We start from the raw sequence: 22089 nt of genomic DNA on the forward strand, positions 1-22089 counted from the left end.
GAGGGAGAAGCAGACTCCCTGCTGAGCAGGGAGCCCGATGTGGGACTCGATCCCGGGACTCCAGGATCATGACCTGAGCCGAAGGCAGTCGCTTAACCAACTGAGCCACCCAGGCGCCCTATTTATTTATTTTTATAACCGCTTCTCAACTTAAAAAAATATCCTTTAAGACACTTGTCCTTTGCAAAACTTTCTCTTAACAGGCTGTATTCCATTTTATTTCAGTGTAAAGAGAGGGTTGAAAAGAAAAGACAAATTAAAGAAAGAAGTTCATAACCATAACCCATTAAATTGCCTATCCTATTTTAGACTTAAGAAGAAGGAAAGAAATACCATCATTTTTTTTTTCCTGATCACTGCCATCACTCAGATATCCATACTATAAGATGGCTGAAAAAGCAAGTAATTGAAGGCCAAACTCTCTCTTAGATGATGGTTTCAATCTCCCCATCCTAATCCATAGTTTATCAGTGTTTATTTTGTTGCCTCTCTCTTGTGTAAGGAGTAAGGACAGGAAGCACAATGTGCCCACATATGCCCCAGAACAATAACAAATCCTGAGTCGGTCCAAGCAGGAACTGGTACCCTGTGCTGTTCATGTGCTACACTTATGACCAGAAGGGAATATAATAATTAAAGACTGAAAGTAGAATTATCATTGTTTTCTGTGATACTTATTTAGGTGGCCAAATCCTACTGTGGAAGTCAGATCAGAAAGTGCTTGCTGATGGTTGCATTTCTAGACCATGGCACATGACATTTTGTGATTATTCAAAATGAACAAAATGCTTGCTGTATTTTTTTAAGTTGTATTTCGTTCGGCTATATCTGGCTACCATTAAGTCATATCTGGTTATCATTAAGTCATGTCACTTAACAGAGATGTGCATGGCATTTGTGAGTTATGTAAATGTGAGGAAATAGGATTATGACCTTGATAATTTTTTAAAGATTTATAATTAAGTGTTCCTTGCCTCATGTGCATGTGCTTGAGGACAAATCAACTTGGTTATATATTCTTTTCTAATCCTGCAAAAAGAGGCATCACATTTAAAGATTTTATGCCTCTGTTAAAATAGAGTTGCATTTTAGTGTGTGCATATGTAAGCATCGTCTAATGCAATTGTTGGGAAATGCAGACATCCTCGAATGCTAAGTATATTTAGCCAACCATCTGAAGGCCCATGAAGCATTTCTGAAATAGAAATGCTTGCTTCAGCAGTAAAGAACATTCCTGACTTGAAATTCAAGTAGACCCAACAATGTCCTTCTTGATTATCATGAGGCAGTTCAAGAGGAAATCTTCTGTAGGCAATGAATAGTGGCTTTTATAGCTTAGATTCTGAGCAAAGTTAATTATATAATAAATACTTCATCCCTCTTTTTAGGTGCCTTTCAGGTTATACATAAGTAATCGGTATGACTCGGAATTGAATATATCATTATTATCATTATTATTAAATATTATTAACTCACATTATCTTGATAATCCCACTTATCACACATACCTGCTTACAAAACTACTTGCCTCAGGAGTAGGTCTAGAGCTATGGATGGTTTGTTCATATAAAGAAGCATATTTTATAGATCTGTGTGAAGAGACTGAGACTTATTCCTATTAAGTATATTGATGTGGAACTAGTGCACTCTTTTATCTGGCATTATATTTATTTGACTTTAGTTTTAATCTAGTAATTTGTAAACCTATAATATGTATATTGATAATCAGTGACAAAACAGCATCAACTGAGGCTTTGTAAGGCCCCTAAAATAACTGCTGAACCATAAGAAAATTAAAATATAATTGGTAGGTTTTTAGTGTGATGAATTCTCTTGCCCTATGATTTTTTTAATTTTGTTCTCTTTATGTGATATATACAAGTTCAAAATGTAAATTACAGAGATTGGATGGTAGCAAGGATTAGAAAAACACTAATCAGAAAATCAGGAATCAGGGAAACTGAGTCCTAGCTCTGTGACTAGGTAGCTAATTGGGGTAGAAAGTCATGCTAACACTCTGGGCCTCAGTTTCCTCATTTATAAAGTAAGTAGGTAGATGAGATAATTGAACCTTTTTAATAATAATGTTCTATAATCTGACAACATAAAAACCCAAGTAATAGAATTATTGCTATAACATTTCTGTCTCCAGTGTGTGTATGTTTTTTAAATATGACTCCAGGTTGTTCTTCATCCATCCAACCCACAAAAAAATAAAATAAAATAATCCATAAAGCAAATGAACACTTAGATACCCATCTACATTGTACACTTGTTCTATGTGTAAGGCTTTTTAGTCATTAGTTCTAGAATGGTCTGGGAATTATTTATATAAAAGATATTTGAAAATAAAATGTTAGCCTGACTAAATGGAAAAGCATTTCAAGATGGATGAGAAATATTTATTATGTGCTATGGAAGAAAAGGAAATAAGGATTAGGAGGTTGGAAGGATCTAAACACTATCTAAACAAAATTAACATCCTTAACCAGTAATAGTCTAACCTAAATAGGTGTTGTGGACAGAGTAAATAATTCCCATCCCCACCTGCAGATGTTCATGTATGAAAGCCATGGGACAGATGGGACTAAAACACAAACTTCAGCTTTTTAAGCTTTCCCCTTATTCAAACATTAGCCACTCTCTGTGGACTGTGCCCCATTAGTCTTCTCTTTTTGTATCAACTTTACATATATTTCCAAGATGTCATCAAAGAAAGTAACACAGATCAGAATATTTTGAGATGCTACGGAGAAGTATGTTGCCATGCCCAACCACACTAGACAATGCTGATTGAGTCTGCCTTCTGGCCTCTGAGTAGGTCCTTCCATATACCTGAAATGCCTTTCTTCTGACTCCCCAGCCTCTTCTCTTGGCCTGGCTAACTCTGAAACATCCCTTAGAAGTAATCTATGATGCCACCTACTAAACAAAAAGCCTTTCTGGGTGCCTTCCTCTTGCCCTGTTCTCTCTACCAGTTCAGACTGCCCTAAGGGTGTTCCCTCGTCTATACGCTTCAAAGCACTTTCTGTTTATCGATGTCACAGAACCACCACATTACTGGACTTGCTCATATCCTTGTCTTTCTTGCCCCCACTAAACTGTATATCAAGGACTCTGTCATTTCTTCACTGTTATCCCTTATGCCTAGTAGACTGCATGGCACAGAGGGATATTGAGTAATCAAATTTATACCAATTGAATAGTATTAACAAACTCCAAACTCAATCCCCTCCATTTGTTTACTCCATCATACAATATCACCTTCGTGTTGACTGGCAAGAGCTGTAATAAAACCTTTAGCCTATAATTTAAATTTACAAGTCCCATAGCCTTCAAAATTAGATACTTGCCCCAAATATATACCCATGTGTGTGGTCGGTCTGACATTTCAGTGGAAGGAGTGAATCACACACTAACTATGCATTTGTTCAGTAAGAATACTCAACCTTTTAATACACAAAACTGATAATTCACTAAGTAGTTCTCTTCCATCCAAAGAAATAGATTCTCCTACAACTGACCCCCTAAAGATCTCCTTGATTAGAAATGAGCAAGCTAGTGGTGCTTAGGTGGCTCAGTCGGTTAAACATCCAACTTAATCTGAGCTCATTTCGATCTCATGGTCATGAGTTCAAGCTCCGTGTTGGGCTCTATGCTGGGCATGAAGCCTACTTAAAAAAAAAAAAAATGGGCTCCTGGGTGGCTCAGTCACTAAGTGTCTGCCTTCGCTCGGGTCATGATCTCAGGGTCCTGGGATCGAGCCCCACATTGGGGTCCCTGCTCCGTGGGAAGCCTGCTTCTCCCTCTCCCACTCCCCCTGCTTGTGTTCCCTCTCTCGCTGTCTCTCTCTCTGTCAAAAAATAAATATATTTTTTAAATGAACAAGTAAGAAACATATATTTAGGATTTTTAAAACCTGGGGCACTAGGTAAATTATTTTAAATTTAAGAATACAAAGAATTAACCAGTGTATTTGATATCACTTTCATTATTCACTTTGTATGTGTGTGTGTGTGTACAATTTAAATGTGGGTTTTGTATTTTTGAAAGGAGATAGACCAGATTATCTTAAAGCCAGATTCTTTAGCACCTCAGGTATGTATTTCATTGGCATTAAGCCAGACTTAGTATCTCTATTTTGGATTTGAGAACTCACCAAATACTTCTCAATTCACCTCACCATGGAGATTATTTAGATTAATTTTTTTAAGGTATAAGTTATATTCTCTGCATAAAGAACATAGTTATCTAAACAATCCACATTATCACATGAGCATGAGCTAGATGTGTTCACAGACAGCAGCATCTCTCTGACTATGAAAATATCTGTCATGTCAGTGGCTGGTAACAAAAGACTTTCAGGATTAGCCCAGCAATATAGGTGGGTCATGCTCTGTAGACTTATAATGATGAGTATTACTTTTTCCAAAACTGAAAATGTGTTTGATCTTTTATTGGCAAAAAAGATTATGATAATCTTACTTGTCAAAAGGAGTTTGAAGAAATCATTTTTGCCACTTTATTACCTCATAGTGTATTATACCATTGTGCCCATTTTTGTGCAGGTCAATGCAATTTGCAGATATTTTATATCATTAGAGGAATAATATACCTCTTAACTGAAGATTTTGTTTTAGATGAACAAATTTCTTGTATGTATTGTAAAAAACATAGTATATCTCTACCATCAAACACTTTCTGGGAAATAATTGTGGCAATATTATGTAGGTTGATGGATAAAAGTGAATGTGACATTAATATACACAGAAAAAATGCTTTAGTTAGTTATGTACCCTCATGTCCTCCATTTAATTCATTATTAGAAGCCTTTAAAGTTTTGATACACTGTCATTTCCTAATGTGTGTCATTTAATGTGTCCCTGCTTGTGAGCAGTATTTCTTAAATCTTGGTTGTCATAGTTACTCTTGTTACCACTGCCCAACTAACATTTAGCCTTTCTTTTTCTTTTTTTGCTGCATTAAAATGGAGCAGTAAACCTGACAGGTGAGGAATAGAGAACAAACCCCTTTAATGCTCAGTAATAGATACCAGTAGCCTTTGGAAGAGGGGGTGAGGGTGGAGGTTGGGTATAAAAGGTATTACCTGGCAGGTGGAAGATGGACAAAGCTTAGTTTATAAAATATTTAAATGATTAAAATGATTCTGGGGGAAATAAATTAGTTTGTCTATATAAAAAGAAATAACAAATTATCCAAATTTAGAAGGTAATGAAACCAGTCTGAACTTTGTTTTAATGAGCCTTTGTATGTGTTAATGTGTCTACAGAACAGAAATGTGAGGTGTCCCATAAAACGTTTTTTGTTTTGTTTGTTTTTACTTAAGACTGATTTTTAAGTTTGATCTGAGGTCACCTCCTGATACGGGAACACTACTGGCATTGTCATATCCTGCAAATATTGGTGGCTGTGCCTTTGTGAAAACTCTTACATAGTTTCAAATTACTTTCCATGTCTTCCAGACTCAACTAATAATAGCAGAAGCAGCAATAGTAGTAGTAATAGCGATAATAATAATAATAATAATAATGGTAAGACTCACTATCTCTGTGATTATTGAATGACTCGTCCAATCTGACCTTCTATCTTTCTAACTTATATCTATCATCTCTCTCTCTCTCTCTCTCTCTATCTATCTATCTATTTATATCAATAGATACAAATTTCTGATAAAACTTAAACTAAGAAAAGGGTCTCAGTGCTCATCTCAACTGCCTTCCCCCCAAAACCGTATTCCAGTAGTTTCCAATGCTTGTTCCCTGGACCAGCAGCAGAAACATCAGCATCACCTGGGAACTTGAGAGAAGTAGAAATTCTTGGACTCCCTACCCCAGACCTAATGAATCAGAAACTCTGGGTGTGGGTGCAACAGTCTGCAGTTTAGTAAGCCCTCCCACGTGATTTGGCTACATGCTGAAGTTAGAGAACCATGGCTGTATTTTTTCCCTAAAATCAGCTAAACAATGGTCAGCAAGCTACTTTCATTGATAGAAAACTTAGCACTTGGGTAGGGTGTCTTTTTTTTTTTTTTTTAATATCACTAGTTGTCATTAATCCAGCTAAAAACACATGCAAAGTAGGTTTATTTTTTGTTTTGTTTTTTAGTTGAAAGATAAAACACTTTAAACCCACTTAATATACTCAGAGATCTACCTTCCCATTTAATACTGTCCACATTTTATAATATTATCACTGCCTCTGGTTCCATTAAGATGAGAGAGTTGGCTCTCTTTTTTTTCAGAACCACTAATTAAACATTTATTGCATATTCAAGGTACTAAAAATGAGTTTATAATTTTCTTAATTAAATGATACTTTATGTAGTATGCTTTGGAATTATCTAAGTCATATGTGGGTAACTTTACAAATGCATACATCTAATGTATACATGAATGGACTAGAAATTTCCTTCAATAACTTTATTCTTTATAAAATATATAAATTAAAACAAATTCAGCTTCTAAAGAATTACAACATTTAACCTAGACATCATGTCCTAACCTTCTTCTTCTCTTTTGTACATGAAGAGATTGATAAGTATTATAGTTGACTTCCCCAAGAAGATACACACCAGTAGTGGCAGAGTGGGGTTGTATTCTTAAAGGCATTAGAATCATAGTGTTGGGGCACCTGAGTGGCTCAGTTGTTAAGTGTCTGCCTTCGATTCAGGTCATGATCCCAGAGTCCTGGGATCTAGCCCCACATCGGGCTCCCTGCTCGGTGGGAAGTCTGCTTCTCCCTCTCACACTCCCCCTATTTGTGTTCCCTCTCTCACTGTCTCTCTGTCAAATAAATAATAAAATCTTAAAAAAAAATCATAAAGTGTTTGAACTGACTTCTTTGAATATTAATAGTAGGCGTTTCAGATAAATATATCTGTCTTCCAAAAGCCTTGGCCCATATGTCTGAATATCTTTGTTCTCAGTAAGTAGATTCCCTCCCACTTTCTCCCTAGATGAGATGCAGGTGAGAATAAATGAAAATAAAAAGCCCCTTAGACCACAGAGTAGCATTTTTGTGATCCCAGTGTGTGATCCACATTCCAAACTACCACATGTTTTTATACTACTAGCAGTTTCCACCATATCTGAAATGTCATGTAACCTTGCATTTCCTTTTCACCCATATAACTCCTACATGTGGCAGATATCTCTCTCTGCAGGAAATAAACTTACAATAGGACCTTATAATCTTAATAGAAAAAATAAAACAGCAAGGCAAAATTCAAATCATTTTGAAGTTACTATTCTTTGCTTTTTTCTCATTGAAAATGAGAATAATGAGACCTCTGAAAACTTAGGAAAAACATGTGACTGCGTCAATTCATGTTGGCCCCGATTTAAGCCATCATATGCCACTTAATACTGTATGGCAGTAAATTCTGTTTTTGAAGCTCTTTATCATTATTGCCAATGATGACCAAACTCTTCATCCTGCAAACATTTCTTAGGAATCCTTTCTGTTGGAAAACAACCATTTTAGCACATTTATGTTTAAAAATAATGTGACAAAAGTGTGGGCAGCCAGAATTATCCATGTTATGATCACCAGAACTAAACTAAGCAAAACAAAATTTAAACAGCTGGTTTTCTGAGATGGTTAGGATTTTTAGAATCTGAGATTTTGGAGGTCATTTCTTTGAATAGATAAAGTGAGGAAGAAGTTAGTTATTAAATGTCAGGGAACCCCCCCTACTTTATCACAATTATAAACTGCAATTTTAGCCCCAAGCTCTGGGTTTTGAGATTCATCTGGGCAAGAAGATGTGATGTTCACCTTTCCTAGCACCAGAGTACAGACTAAATTTCTTTAGAGAGTATTCTTTTCTGTCCCTTTGTCTCAGCATCACTCAGCCTGGCCTCAGTGAAAAAGAAGATAAGGAGTATGCCCCACAATACCTGCAGGAGTGACCTAGTTTCCTTGCCCAGAAATTTCTCCATCTGGTTCCATAATCCTGCAAGAATGACAGTGGAGACATTTTGAGAAGGGATAAAATCCAGGTTTGAATCATTAGGTCTGGTATATCAGTAAAGAAATGTATCTGTGCTGACTCGTATGGGGAAAAACAAACAAACAAACCTTAGAAGGACCCGTAGGGTTCCCTGAAGTGAGAATAACCAAGCATATGTTTGTTACACGTGGGACTGACTGACTAGCAGTTGGTGGCATTTCATTAGCCTATTTAGATTCTGTATCTTTGGTGGTAAAATGAATCTCTGTGAGGGAAATACCCACAGCCTAAACACAGGGACATTTTCCACTCTGAAACTGGTCACCATGTCCTTCTTTCACATACATGGCCTCCCAAGCCACTCTTTCCCTTTCTTCTCCTATCTTTCTTGCCAGCCCTCAGCTCTGATTTTCTGTTTCCATTTTCCACTCCATACAACTGGAAGTGCCAGTACTTTTGGCACACCTCAGATTCACTGCTCACCTCCGATTGGTAGTATAGCTTGGCAGTACATTCTGTCCTCAGGCTATACCTGACACCTTAGGTAGAAACGGGAAATCCTGAGACAGGTTAATCCAAGGTTCTGAAAGAGGAAGTTGTCTAACAGGACTCACCCAAGAAAATGTATTCCATCAACGCTGTTTTGCCGAAGGCATGCACTTGAGCAAATCAAGTGTGCTTTCCCTTTGCATCAATCTTCCCTTCATCCCCTGGTTAGTTTTATTTTATATAGATGAGCAGAGATGGAAAGAAAGGCTATTTAACAGGAGCCCTCTGGCTAACCATGGAACGACCTGGGTGGCACTGAATGAGATCCCATTGCCACAGCAACGCTAATGAGCTGTGCGACAGTCCTATCAGAAGGAGAAGGGAGTGTTCCTCAACACCGCTGTGCCCCTTTCCCCAAAGAAGAATGTCTTTGTTTTGAAAAAGGGTGAGATGCTAGGATTATGACTGCAGCCCAGAGATTGTTGGAATCATATTTGAATAATAAATACAGAATAAAGCACTGCTTGAAAAGGCCTCCATTTCCTCAGTTTTTGATCTAATTTAACCTTAAAGAATATAGGTAGTACTCTGTGTTTGAGGGGTTTGAAAAAAATGAGTAAGAAATCTTATGAAAGTCCATTGTCTCTCATGGACTCTGAAAAACAAACTGAGGGTTTCTAGAGGGGAGGGGGTGGGGGGATGGGTTAGCCTGGTGATGGGTATTAAGGAGGGCACGTTCTGCGTGTAGCACTGGGTGTTATGCACAAACAATGAATCATGGAACACTACATCAAGAACTAATGATGTAATGTATGGTGATTAACATAACAATAAAAAATTTAAAAAAAGAAATCTTATGAAAAAAAACCCTGACCTTTCTTGCATAGACACTTTTTAATATTATATTACACACCCTAAACAAAGGTATTTAATAAAACTGGTAGATAGTAATTAAAACAAAGATGAAATGAATTGTGTGAAGAATTACTTATAACAAGGCACTATTAATGGTTCCTATGGCATGAATAATCATTGGAAAAGTGATACACAGTAGGTGAAATTACTTTTTCTCTGATCTTTCTGTGATTGACTTTCATTAATGAAATATTAATCACAGCTTAACACTACAAACAGCCGACACTATTTTTTTTTTTTAATTTGAAAGAGAAAGGGGATGTTGGTCTTGTATCGTGCTAATTCTCCTTCTGGGTGTTAGGCTAACTTGGAATCTTAGAACAAACTATATTTGTCTGCCTTATGGGAAAATCCAATGCAGTCCTCTTTGTAGCCATTAGTCATAAAACCTTGGAAAAAGGAAAAAGGGGGTATGGATTTAGCTCTTCAGCTTGAGGCTCAGTAGTTTCAGAGGTTTTCTCTATGGTAACCACATTCATGGCTATTGGTACTCTATTAGTATTGGCTATTAGTAGTACTCTGTCCTGTTCCTCACAAATTGAACCAGTGGATAAAGGAGATTTGCTGAACAAGGACTCAAGTTTATCTCTCCAACACCCCCCGTAAAGCCTAAAGGCAGAGGCAATGAAGAATTTAATTCTAGAGCAGACTTTGAGATCATTCACTTAAATAAAAGTTTTAGACTTGAGGAAACAGTCTAGGCCAAGAGAAGAAAAGTAACCTGAACAAGGTCACAAAGCTGGTCTGTCAAATGGTTTAAAATAGAAAGTTGGGAGGGAGAGGGGGCTGCATGACTCTCTGCTTTTTAAGTGTTTTTATTTTATTCTTATATTTTTATTTTCTCCCTATAGGAAGAGGGCAGAGTCTGACTCTAGAAAGAGCAGCATACCCAACAGTAAGGAGGTCCCTTCACACCATCCAACAGACCCAGTAGAACTGAGGCGCCTTAATTTTCAAACACCAGGTAAGAAGCAGGACTCATCTTATCCATAATACAGTATTTACTGAAAGTTTTATGGCTAACTGATATTGTTTTGGGAGATAAATACATCACTTTATTTAGAACAATTTTGTTTATCTTGATTTTAATTGTAATATTATTGAGATTCACCATACATAAGTCTTGAAAGGAAAGTTCTTTTTGCAAATCTGAGGTGGAGTAGACAAGACTAAACGTGTAATTCATCTTCAAATTTTGGAAAAACTATAGTCTTGCAAGAATACCTACCATTTGGGGGTTTTAACACAGTTTATTATTTTTAATGACATCTGTCTGGCAAGAATTCAGTTTCTCATAAAGTGAATGAATGGATGGATGGGTGTTGCATCATTCATTCCATGGGGAAAGAATAGATTTATTTTGTATTTTCCTATTAATTTGCGTCTATGTTTCACTGAAGAAAGGGGGGAGTAAGAGGGAAAGAAACAAAGTGAGGCAAAAATTAATTTCTTTTCAAAAATTACCTATACTGCATGTAAGTGGCCAATTTAGGTTTCTTGTGGGGAGGCACATAAAGTGATTGAGGATAAGAAAAATATACTTGTTTCTTCAAGGACATTAAGTGCTTCAACAGAGCAAACATGTCATTCCTGCTGAGGGGCATTTTGTACAGTATTATTCATTCGAGGCTAACTCTATTTTGCTTTCTTTCAAGTAAATTTTATTTATACCAAATGAGTGGAAAATCATAAGTAGTAAAGAGATCTAAAAACATAAAACTGAGTGGCACTGTCATAATACCTAAGGATAATTAAGAAAGTAAAGAACTGATCTAAAGTCTGATTAAAATTTGGTTACCAAATTGTTGGCAAATGTGTCAAATGGACGTCCTAACTCACAGTAGGATACACTACAAATTTGTCAAACTACGCATTTGCAGTGAATTACTTTGACTTGAATACAACGTATTGTGTTTGGCATATTTTCTCTTTTACATGTAGACGTATCATAGTAACTAGTAACAATTCAGTTGAAAGAAGCATCTGGCATTTTCAAAGTGGCTATACAAATCATCATCATAAATGTGGGTCATTTTTAAAGTTCTATCTCAAAGGAGGTTAGACTTTTTAAAAATCGTTTTTTTTAAAAGCAAAGATATACCTCCAACAGCATGAAGGTAGAAGAAAATGTTCATGTAGCCAAAAATCTCCTATATGTATTTTTTTAAGAGGCTGATAAATGTGGACTATGCACGTGTGATGATGATTAAACAAACCTATGCAGTCCTCTGGGATTGTTGTAGTCTTGTAGATGTTCCTTATTGAGTCTTTATCTAGCTATCCCATTAAGGCAACTGGATATGATTTGAGTTTCTGTAATAAACCTTCTCAGTTCACTTTCTGAAATAGTAGCGTACTACTTCTTTAGGCTATAGGCAACTTCATAATAATGGACCCAGGAATTCATGCACTTTTCAATTTGGCCAAACCAATGTATAGAGGACCTAAAAGACACATAGATGATGTGTTACAGGATTTCTTTACAAGAGCAGCACATTGTGGAAATAGAGAACGACTGTTATTTTGCTGCTCTGCCCTGCCCCTTCTGGCTCTTATGTGAAGTGTGATCTGTATTGGAAACAACCTTGGTCTTCTAGTAGAGACAGAAGCATAGAATAAGGTGAATGGAAAGTCAAAGATAGCCCCAGAAGAAAAAGAGCAGTAAGAGTGCTCTCCCTCATCTATTCCAGCACCAACAGAGTATGTTTCCAGTAATAAATAGGAAGCATGAATGGGAACTATGTAGAAAGGATTATTAGCAGAGTGCTGGCAACTACAAACAAGGAAGGGAATAGAAATGACTTCAACCAAGAGACCTCCATCTATTAAGTACTTCTTGCTTTTATGGGCAATTTTGCAAATATGGTCAAATCAAAAAAAGTTTATAAAGAATCAGATTTTCCCAGTGTATGTGGGAATATGAGATCCATTTATGGAGAGAGCTTGTTAAATTTCACAGAAGTAAATGGAAAGGAGAATGAATGTTGTAGTTGAAGGGACATTGCTTATCTCATCAACAGCTTTACAAAACTGAAATAGTGGCCTAAGTTTATAGGAGGTATCATTTAACAAAGGTTAGACTTATTACATCAAATGGGTAATGAAATAAAGTGGGCAAAATCAATAAAGAGGGAGAAAGGAGTTTAATAGAGGAAGAAAATAGAACAGGAGATATTGTCCTAAGGTCCTAGCACATCTGCTCACTGAGGAAGCACTGTGTTGTGCCTTTTAACACAGGTAAGCAATCTACTTGAGCTTGATTTGTTGAAACAGTCTATTTACCTCCCAAGCTCCCAGGTCGGCTGTCCTGAAAATTTCACCAGTTGACAAAGAATATAGACTCAGCTATTAATGTGAAATTCATAATAATGTGACCATTTGCTTCAGCCAGTACAGATTCTAAGCAATGGCTACAAATCGCCTTAATTACTTGCCAGTAGGATAATAGGTAGGGTTGTTGACCAAATAACATTTTTGTGTTTTTTCCTCTCCTCTTGTTCACAAATAATCAATGGCTTTCCTGGCTGATGCAATAAAATGATCCCTTTACTAGGTGTTGCACAGCAAATGATATGACGCTCCTTAATTTTTGGATTTTAAACCCTCTTACTGTCTGAAATGTGCTTTTATATACACCATACCTTTGGAAGTAAAATCGTTTATCCACAAACATAAATTTTGACAATTCTTATTAATGGTATGCATAAGTTGGGAATTAACCACCCACACCTTCACTCCAAACAAATGACTTTCAATGAAATAAAAAACCTGTGATTCATGTATCAGCCCCTAGCACCTGAACTTGTTCATGAAAGCAAGTTCACTTCCACTTCCGATGGATCTGTTGAGAAAGATAAAATATCAAAGACTTCCATTTGAAATGAAAGGTATTTCAGAAGGTAAAGAAAGCACATCATTTAGTTCACTAATTCTATAAATTCTATTTTCGTTTTAAAAAAATATCTTGGGAATGGAAAAACTATTTACTTTTTAAGTATTTCTTCTTGTTGAAGAGCCTAGAATATAAGGAGGCAGATGATTTTCCCTCAATTCTACCCCATACTCCAAAGGTATTGAAAATATATTCCAAATTCCATATAAATACAGTATCCTGAAAGTTTAAATACTTCAAAGAAATATACCCTTCACTGCAGTACTACAGACATACCTATCACTGGGTCAGGAAAAGGAAACATCAGATTCCTGTCCACTGTCTCTCCACTAAGGCACCAAGTAAAGGCAGAGAAATCTGTTGTTTTCAGTAGAACGATCTTTGCAAGGTTGTGAGAAAAAGAAAAACATTGCTTTAGCACACTTTCCAAATTTTGGATGACAATCTAGTCACTGTATTAGTGAAACGCTGTATTCAAGCATCTGAACAGGGTGAGGAAGGCTAACACCCTCAGGAGAGCAGGTAGTACTCTGCTTGTAGGTGTTTCCCATGAATATGCTTAGTAACCAGAATACTGTCTCTTAGAGTTGGCAGTATTCAACTAATTTATATTTAGAACCTAAACTACACAATTAAAAAATAGATAGTTGGCAATAATTAGTCATCATTTATTGGTATACCGGGTCAGTAAGAACTAGTATGAAATATGCAATTCAAGTACCATTGTTTGTATCACCCATGACCTACAAAATTAGAGTCCTAAGTGTATAAGAAGGTATCATTTAGCTAAAGTTAGACTTATCACTTCAAATGGAAAATTGAATAAAATGAGAAAAGGAGAGAGATGTTGTAGAAGAATTTGATAGATTTATTAACTGCTAATCAAGTTTTACAAGTCTGTAAGCTCTACAGAGGAAGGGAAAATACTCACTTATTAAAAGATGGTTTTAGGGGCACCTGGGTGGCTCAGTTCGTTAAGTGACTGCCTTCAGCTCAGGTCATGATCCCAGGATCCTGGGATCGAGCCCCGCATCGGGATCCCTGCTCGGCCAGAAGCCTGCTTCTCCCTCTCCCTCTTCCCCTGCTTGTGTTCCTCTCACGCTGTTTCTCTCTCTCTCTCTATTAAGTAAAATAAATAAAATCTTTAAAAAAAGATGGTTTTAAAATAAACCTCTATTAATTCTCATACATCTTTGTGGACAGCAGTAGCTGGGTGTACACTAAGATGAGTTGATAGATGAGTTACATGTTAAACCAAAGTGAACTGTGTCCATTAGCCTAGGTTGGGAGGAAAGTTCTTTTTGTGTGTAAAAAAATGTTTCCAAGTCTTCTTATAACCTGTACCTCAAATAATTCTTGTTCTTAATTACAAAAGCAACACACATTTATTGGGGGAATTGTGTAAAATAGAAAATAATCTTGTTAAGAATTGTTGTACATAGGTTGTGGCTACACAGGTGTTCATTATAGTAAATATTTTGTATGTTTGAAAATTTTCATAAATTGGAAAAGGTGAAAAAAGCACATTTAGAAAATAGAAATTACTCTTTATCCCCCCAATTCTTATTTTTCTTCTTTTTTGGGGGGGCATATTTAAAATATAAGTAAAAGATTCCCTATAACTACTCCAAATTTTCCCCTCAGGAATAGTTACCATATACAGCTCCATGATATGCTTCCAGACTTTTTCACATGTATATACAATTCTTTAATTAATAAAAATGTATAGCAGGTCTATAGACAGACAGGTGATATACATAAAATTTCCTGTTTTAACATTTAACTACATAAACATAGACCTTTTTCCAAGTTAGTGTATTAGGTTTTATCTCCTTCTTAGCAGCCGGTGGTATTGATGCTATTCTCTTCTACAGATGACACAAAATGTATTGACTCATTACTTATTAATGGAAGCTATTTTCCATGTTTCACTCTTGCAAATAATACTGCAGTAAGCAGTACGGAGAGCACACATCTTTTCACATCTTTGTTGCTACCTCGAAATATTAGACTCCTGGAAATGCAAGTACAAGGTCCTAGGGTAGGCACATTTACCATTTTGATAGAGATTGCCAATTACAGATTTTTTTTGAAATATTGTAAAAAGCCTTTACTTACAGTATGGCAGCCCCTCTGAGCCCTGGCCTCTAGCATTGGACAGAAGACTAAAATAAATAAAACATCATCAAAAGATGATGATATATAAGAAAACCAAAGAAGCTACTGATATGTGTTCATATATCTACTTTTTCCCAACAAAGCAAATTTAGAACTTCAGCATCTCAGAGAAATAAGCTTTCTTTCTAGTACAAAGGTGTAAGGGAACATGTAGCTAATAGCATCATGTAGTAAGCCAGTCACCACCTTTCTCTGTGCCTGTGAAATTCTTCCTCTCTGCAGCCTTTTGGTTGCCTTGTCAGTTTCCATCAGAAAAGTTCTTATTTTTTTTTCCTGTGAAATTGTTTCTTCTAGTATTTGTACCTCCTTCTCACACCCCTCTCTCTGCGACCCCCCCAAAAAACCCACAAAAAAAACCTTCAAACAAAAACAACAAAAAACTCCAGTTTTTGTGCTTCCACCTTTTAAGAAAAGAAATTTAAAAATTGATGATCAGATGTTACAATATAAAAGCCTCATTTTCATTCTGAGGATGACCTTAATATGTTTTGCCCTAAAGCATACATGGATGGTAGGTGATTGATGGGCTGTGAAAAACAGTAACAAACTGGTAAAAAGTTATCATATCAGAAATAGCAGTATCAGCAGCAGAAATGTCTGCACAGCAGCTGAATGGGCCTTAAAAGCTTTTGAGGCATCTTTTCTGATCCATTTGTGCTATTAATGGGATCAATGCTAACAAAATCCATTTTTATATATACTTACCTTCATATTTTGTACTATAAGAAACTTACATATATGACCTTGCTTAAGAATACCATATGTGTTCTTTGTATATTTCAAAAACCTTGGTTCATTGAATAGAAATAGTAAATTTCTGACATAAAGAAACATGCTTTTTTTTTTTTTCAAATTCTGCATTCTCAGAAATCCTCCATAAAAATGAGTCTCATTTATGCTATCCAGTGCTTACCTGAAAATGTGCTCTGGAACATCTTTCCCTTAATGATGATCCTAGTCATGGATTAAGTCAAATTGTCATTATTGTTCTGCCAAGTAGCAATTATATCTTGTAAATCAATGTTCTCTTTTGTCTTTAATTCATTATTCATTTTTGAAACAAATTGCAAACATTGAGTATTTGTATTTCATTCAGAGTATTCTAAATGGCACATAAATTATTTTAAAATCTGACCAATATTTTATAAACTAAGTTTCTCTCTGTGACTATTAACTTAGTTAAAAACATTTTTGACAGAGCTACATCATTGATTTGATGAGCAAATTATTTTCTCCCTGTTCCATGACCACAAATTGTTCTCCAGACTTTATCATGTTTTTTTGGAAAGGAGAACCGTGAAGAGAGTATTGTTGAATTATCACACATATATCCTAATAGAAAAAATCAACTAATAGATGTTCCAACACACCGCCCAAAATAAAGATGTTCCACCACTATTAGTTACCTCAAAGGCTTTACTTAGCAAAATAATTATAAAGTGGTTATTGGCATTAAATGCAAGATTTTAAAATTGCCAAAATGAAGCAAGTATTTGCTAAATATTTCTCTATAGATCTTAGAAAATACTGTTGATTAGATTACTTAGTAAAATTAAACAGAATATTTAGAAGGCAAAAACATTATAAATTGGAGTTTTTAAAAAATCTGCCAAATAATACTATAGGTTTTAGATTAAATTAAATTAAAATAGCTTTGAATTTATACCTAAATTTATTATACCTTTAGTTCATGTTTTCATGGAAACTCACAAAATGTTAAATACAGGTGTGTGTAGGAGCATGTTTTCCCTATTCCCCACCACTGAAACAGACATACCTCCAAATGAAGCTATTATTGACACATTTTCTCTAATTGAGGGTGGTTTATGATCCCTGTGTCAGGGCATAAATAGTCCAAACATTTCACAGGCCCATATTTATGTACATGGCACCCCTCTGCCCAGGCATTAAATGGTGTAAGAGACAGTATGGCATAATGAAAGTGCCCTAAATAAGAAGTGACAGGGTCTGGGATCAAATCCCCCAGTAGTTTTACTAATAGTGATGACCTCGATCAAGTCCCTCTGAGCTTCATTTTCCTAATTTACAAAAAGAATGTGGAAAGGGAGGGGAAATCAATGAACTTGCAGAGGGTGACCCATGAGAGATGTATACATTGTCACCCTCCCCCAGACAACACTTGATGTCTAGCCCACTGTCTTGTGGATACAAGCATGCTGTCACTCTCCACCTGCTTGGATTGTAATCTACACACCAAAAGAACATTTTGCTCTTTTAAAACAGAGGCAGCAATTTAGTTAGCCAAGTGTGGCTTACAGAGGTCTTTTCTTTGACTCCCACTGAGTTTCAACAAAGTTTTAAGGCAACAGTGAAAACTGAGGAAATGTCACATCATAATCTGGGTTTGCAGCTGCTACTAAAAACCTGAAAATTCTTACCTCGTGGCTCTGCAGTTCTACCTGGAAGATATCTACTAGAGCTGAAGAGTTTATCCCTTATGCAAGTTCTCCACAGTCTACACCAGCCCTAAACATGACCCTAACCTTGAGACTGAATGTGAATTGCCATTCATCTCATGCCTATTTTTATTTTTCACATAATACTTTTTTTTTTCTTGAGCCTCCTTTGAAAGTAGGGAAATGAAAGCCGGCCATAGAAGATTGCTTGCTTCAAGGAAATGAGTATGAGCACTTTGTTTGTGAAAGTGTTCACTATGCTCTATCTGGTCATCTTCAGTCATTTACCTTACCAAACTGCCCCCTTCAGCCCCTGGAGACTTTGCGCCTGCTTGAGAAGATTGTAACGGCCATTCCAGAATTAATACAATGGAAAGATGCCAAAACCACTTAAGATTTTATTTACTAGATGGACTAATGTACAAAGTCATTTAACTTTTCTGGGCTTCAGAGTCCTCTTGTGTAAAATGAAAAGGCTGGGTTAAGTGATCTCTAAGGCACCTCTCAGCTTTAAATGCCATGATGTTAAAGTTTTCATTCTCATAACGAAGTCCTCATGACATTACTATCATAAATATGTACCCTATTAAAAGTAGTCATCATGGTTTTTCCTCCAACCTAAGGCAGATTTCAGTGACTACATCCATCCATTTATCATGTTGATAGTGTATATTGTGGATATCATAGCTTCAAAATGAAAACACTGTTCAGATTCAACGTGTGCCTTTAAAATGCACTTATGTTGTGCATTTGTAGCTTTGAACTGATAAGGTCGTGACTCTGGCAAGTCCTCATCAGCTGTGAGCTGCACTTGAAGTACTTTGCTACTAATAATGCCTAAAGTACTAAAGCTCACTAAATGGAGAATCAGAGCAGATTCAAAGTATTACCAAAAGAAAGCTGATTATGGTCTCATAAACCCTGATATAATTTTTGAGTGGAAAAAATACACAAGTTACAGTCCCCCCATCATAATTTCCACTGGACCGAGAGCCATTGCTGGGGAACTTTAAAAAATACCAATGCTTGGTTCATACCCTCAGAGATTCTGACTTAATTGGTCTGGTGTGCAGTCTGGAAAAAAATAATTTTAAAACATCTCAAGTGATGCTAATGTAAAAACATTCGTCTAATAAGAATATTGTTTGTAGACTGTGAGCAATAGCCAGGTTGCCCAGACAAAAGATTGAAAAAATACTACAGCGACATCAACTTCATAGTTTTCTTAGTGTCTGCTTTTCTATTCAGAATCTAACATGCTTGATTATATCATATAAAATTGTTTCCATGTTGGACAATGGAGAAGTTTGAGGGGAATTATATAACAGTATTTTTTCGTATCTCCTTGGTCATTATTTTCTGGTATGAGCTAGAGTTTCATGTTAGAGTTTCATCCCCAATTTATTAAGTAGCATAATTTTTATGATGATGTTTGTTTCAAATACATGACATAACATCATAGTTTTTGGGTTACTAAAGAAAATGGTGTTGAACTTAATTCAAAAAGGTGATCACTACACTGCATAGATTTTTTAGTTTATAGACAGTAAATGCTCCCCACAGCTCAAAGAAAAGGTACAGTAACTTTTAGAACACTTACATGAGAACCATGCCCAAGAGACCCTTCTCTGTTGTTCCATATGCTTAGACATCCTATGTACAGCAGGTAGAAGTGAAAGTTATAAAGAAGGAAGTGACTCCAGAAGTTACCTGGCTCTGCAGTTTTATTTTACAGATAAAAAATTGAGGTTCTTTTTTTTTTAAAGATTTTATTTATTTATTTGAGAGAGAGAATGAGAGATAGAAAGCACGAGAGGGAAGAGGGTCAGAGGGAGAAGCAGACTCCCCGCTGAGCAGGAAGCTCGATCCCGGGACTCCAGGATCATGACCTGAGCCACCCAGGCGCCCCAAAAATTGAGGTTCTTGATAAAAGATGATTTGTCCCTATTAGTAGTTGGCAAAACCAGAAGAACTCTTATCCATATTCTAGTCTAGGATTCCTTCTCCTGTACCATCAGAATCCCACAAATTCTCCTCCTCTTTCCATGAAACATCCATTCTGCCATTTTTACTTGTCCTAGAATTGTGATGGAAAATGATACATATTGATGTGTCTTAAACAATGATTCTTGAATGCTGTGCTATTTTTGCATATGATATATACATCCTGATTTAGAAGATAATAAGTCAGTATAGGTTTACTTGGATTTCTGTATAATTAGCTTCCAAAGTAAATATGTTGATCACATCTTTGGTTGATTATTATGGTCTTCTACTGCTGTTATACTAATACTTTTCCCATCTCCAACTGGCTTTACTTTTTGCAGCTTTGAGCAGTAATTCAGTCCCCTACGCCTCCCTGATTGGCTCTGTGTCCTCCCTCTCTAGCCAAACCACCACTCAGTCCATATATGATAATAACTCTCTCCCACGATTCGCTCGGAAAGGTCTAAACATCTTTGTCTCTTTATTTTCTCTGTTAAAGCACTGTAATGGATGTCTACATCAGTCCATTTCCATTTCCAGATAAGCCTAGAGTCTCTTGTGCCTTTGCATTTCCATTCTTGTCATTGGGGGTGCCTCATCTGGATAAGATCACTTTAATTATTAGACCACTGTCACCCACCTATTCCCTCCACAGAATATAAATTAGTTCAATTCTACCATCTTTATGGAAAAGTTCCAGAAATGGGCTCCAACATTTTGATTCAAATACATAATTATATCTGCAACAAAGAGTTTCTATTTCTAAGCCAACTCATTTTTATGGGATCTTCCATTAAGATTTTAGTTGACTGGAAGCTATAAACCCTAAAACACCACCTATTATAACACTGTAGTAAAAGGATTGCTTGGAAGAAGCAAAATAGTTTTTTACTTAACTTACCAGAACTATTGATAATTTGACATTCGAGATAATGGAACTTATTAGATGGCTTTCAATAAATGGCACAATTTCTAAAATGCCCATAAAGTAATCACGTCTTGTTGACTTATGGTCACCGTTCCATAGCCTAGTACCTTCCAAAGAGTCCCAGGACAGCAGAATGTCAAGTTGACCTCCAGTTTGAGCTCCTCCCCCATTCTTTTTCAGCTTCAGAGGCTTCCCTGGGGGCATGCTAGTTGAAGTTTTTCTAGCCAGCTGGAATTTGTAGCCATAAGACATGAGTCAGCGATGCTCTCTCATGGTGCTTTTAAAAAATTTAATCACAAAGAAATGAAATGTAAATCACATGAAAAGTGCAAAAACATTGGAAAGACACAGGAATCACCAAAATTAGTAGTGGATTATTTTTAACAGAATCTGTGAAATATATCACTTCAGCTGGCAGACTGAACTAAGATGTGCTGTCCCTGTCACTGCTTTCTTTCTTTTTCCATCCCCTTTCCCTCCTTGTCCCTTCACCATCTGCTCACTCTTCTGCATTCATTTCCCATTTGTGGACAAAGATGTTTACACCTGAAGTAGATTGTAGGTTTGCTGGGGGTTGAAAAATGGGGACTTGGGGCAAATACCACAAAACTGTTAGTGTGGCCATTTATAAATGTCCAGGTGAAGGCCACAACCCCAACCTCTACAATCTGCTACTAGTGGAAACATTTTTGAAACTCAGTTTGGTGTCTGATTTTGTCATCAGTGATTATCGTCTATGAACTGTGGTGCATGTCATTCTTTGTGTCCATGTTTGCATGTGAATGTCAGTCACCTCCAGGTCTGTGAAATATTTAAACGATCTTAATCAAGTCACAATGTCTAGTGAATCCTGTAAAAACGTGCAGCATTTTTATCAGTCCTTTAAAAAAAGTATATCAGACTATCCATTTCATTTTTTTAACAAATTCGTTCTATTTTATTTTATTTACATCATCATTTCCTTTGCAGGTTCAGATGATTCCGGTTACCCTGGTAACCTTCATTCTTCAAGTTAGTTTCCCTTGATTATGCATAAGTCACTTTATGTTTCCTATCAAGCTACTACTCTTTCCCTTTTAGGTCTTTCTCAGTGTCTGTTTTCTTAGTTCACTTTACACCATTTAATTCCACACAATTTCCATTTCACACAGTGCAGGAGAAGGAGTTTGAAATGACCTAACAGTCATTACTCAAAGCAGAAGTTGACATCAAGTCTGACTGTCAGTTTTCTCCACTCTAACCATATTGATTCATAGCACAATAACGCTTTCTTTTACACTAGGAGTGTTAGTTTGGGGATTATGCTTGGTGA

The 22089-nt window shown here is 36.3% G+C and overlaps 1 protein-coding gene across 39 annotated transcripts in view; it reads left to right on the forward strand.

The window, feature by feature from the left end:
* PTPRD (protein tyrosine phosphatase receptor type D) overlaps positions 1-22089 on the forward strand; it is a 540170-nt gene that overhangs the window by 406205 nt on the left and 111876 nt on the right. For 20 of the 39 annotated variants that reach the window (XM_027615436.2, XM_027615438.2, XM_027615471.2 and 17 more), the window contains 3 exons: positions 4997-5008; positions 10228-10340; positions 21747-21788. In XM_027615436.2, the coding sequence (XP_027471237.1) occupies positions 4997-5008; positions 10228-10340; positions 21747-21788 (167 nt within the window). The remainder of the gene's footprint in view (positions 1-4996; positions 5009-10227; positions 10341-21746; positions 21789-22089) is intronic. The other 19 variants (XM_027615451.2, XM_027615452.2, XM_027615470.2 and 16 more) reach the window with 3 other exon arrangements.

The sequence above is a fragment of the Zalophus californianus genome, chromosome 13 (genome assembly GCF_009762305.2).
Source record: "Zalophus californianus isolate mZalCal1 chromosome 13, mZalCal1.pri.v2, whole genome shotgun sequence".
NCBI classification, from domain to species: Eukaryota; Metazoa; Chordata; class Mammalia; order Carnivora; family Otariidae; genus Zalophus; species Zalophus californianus.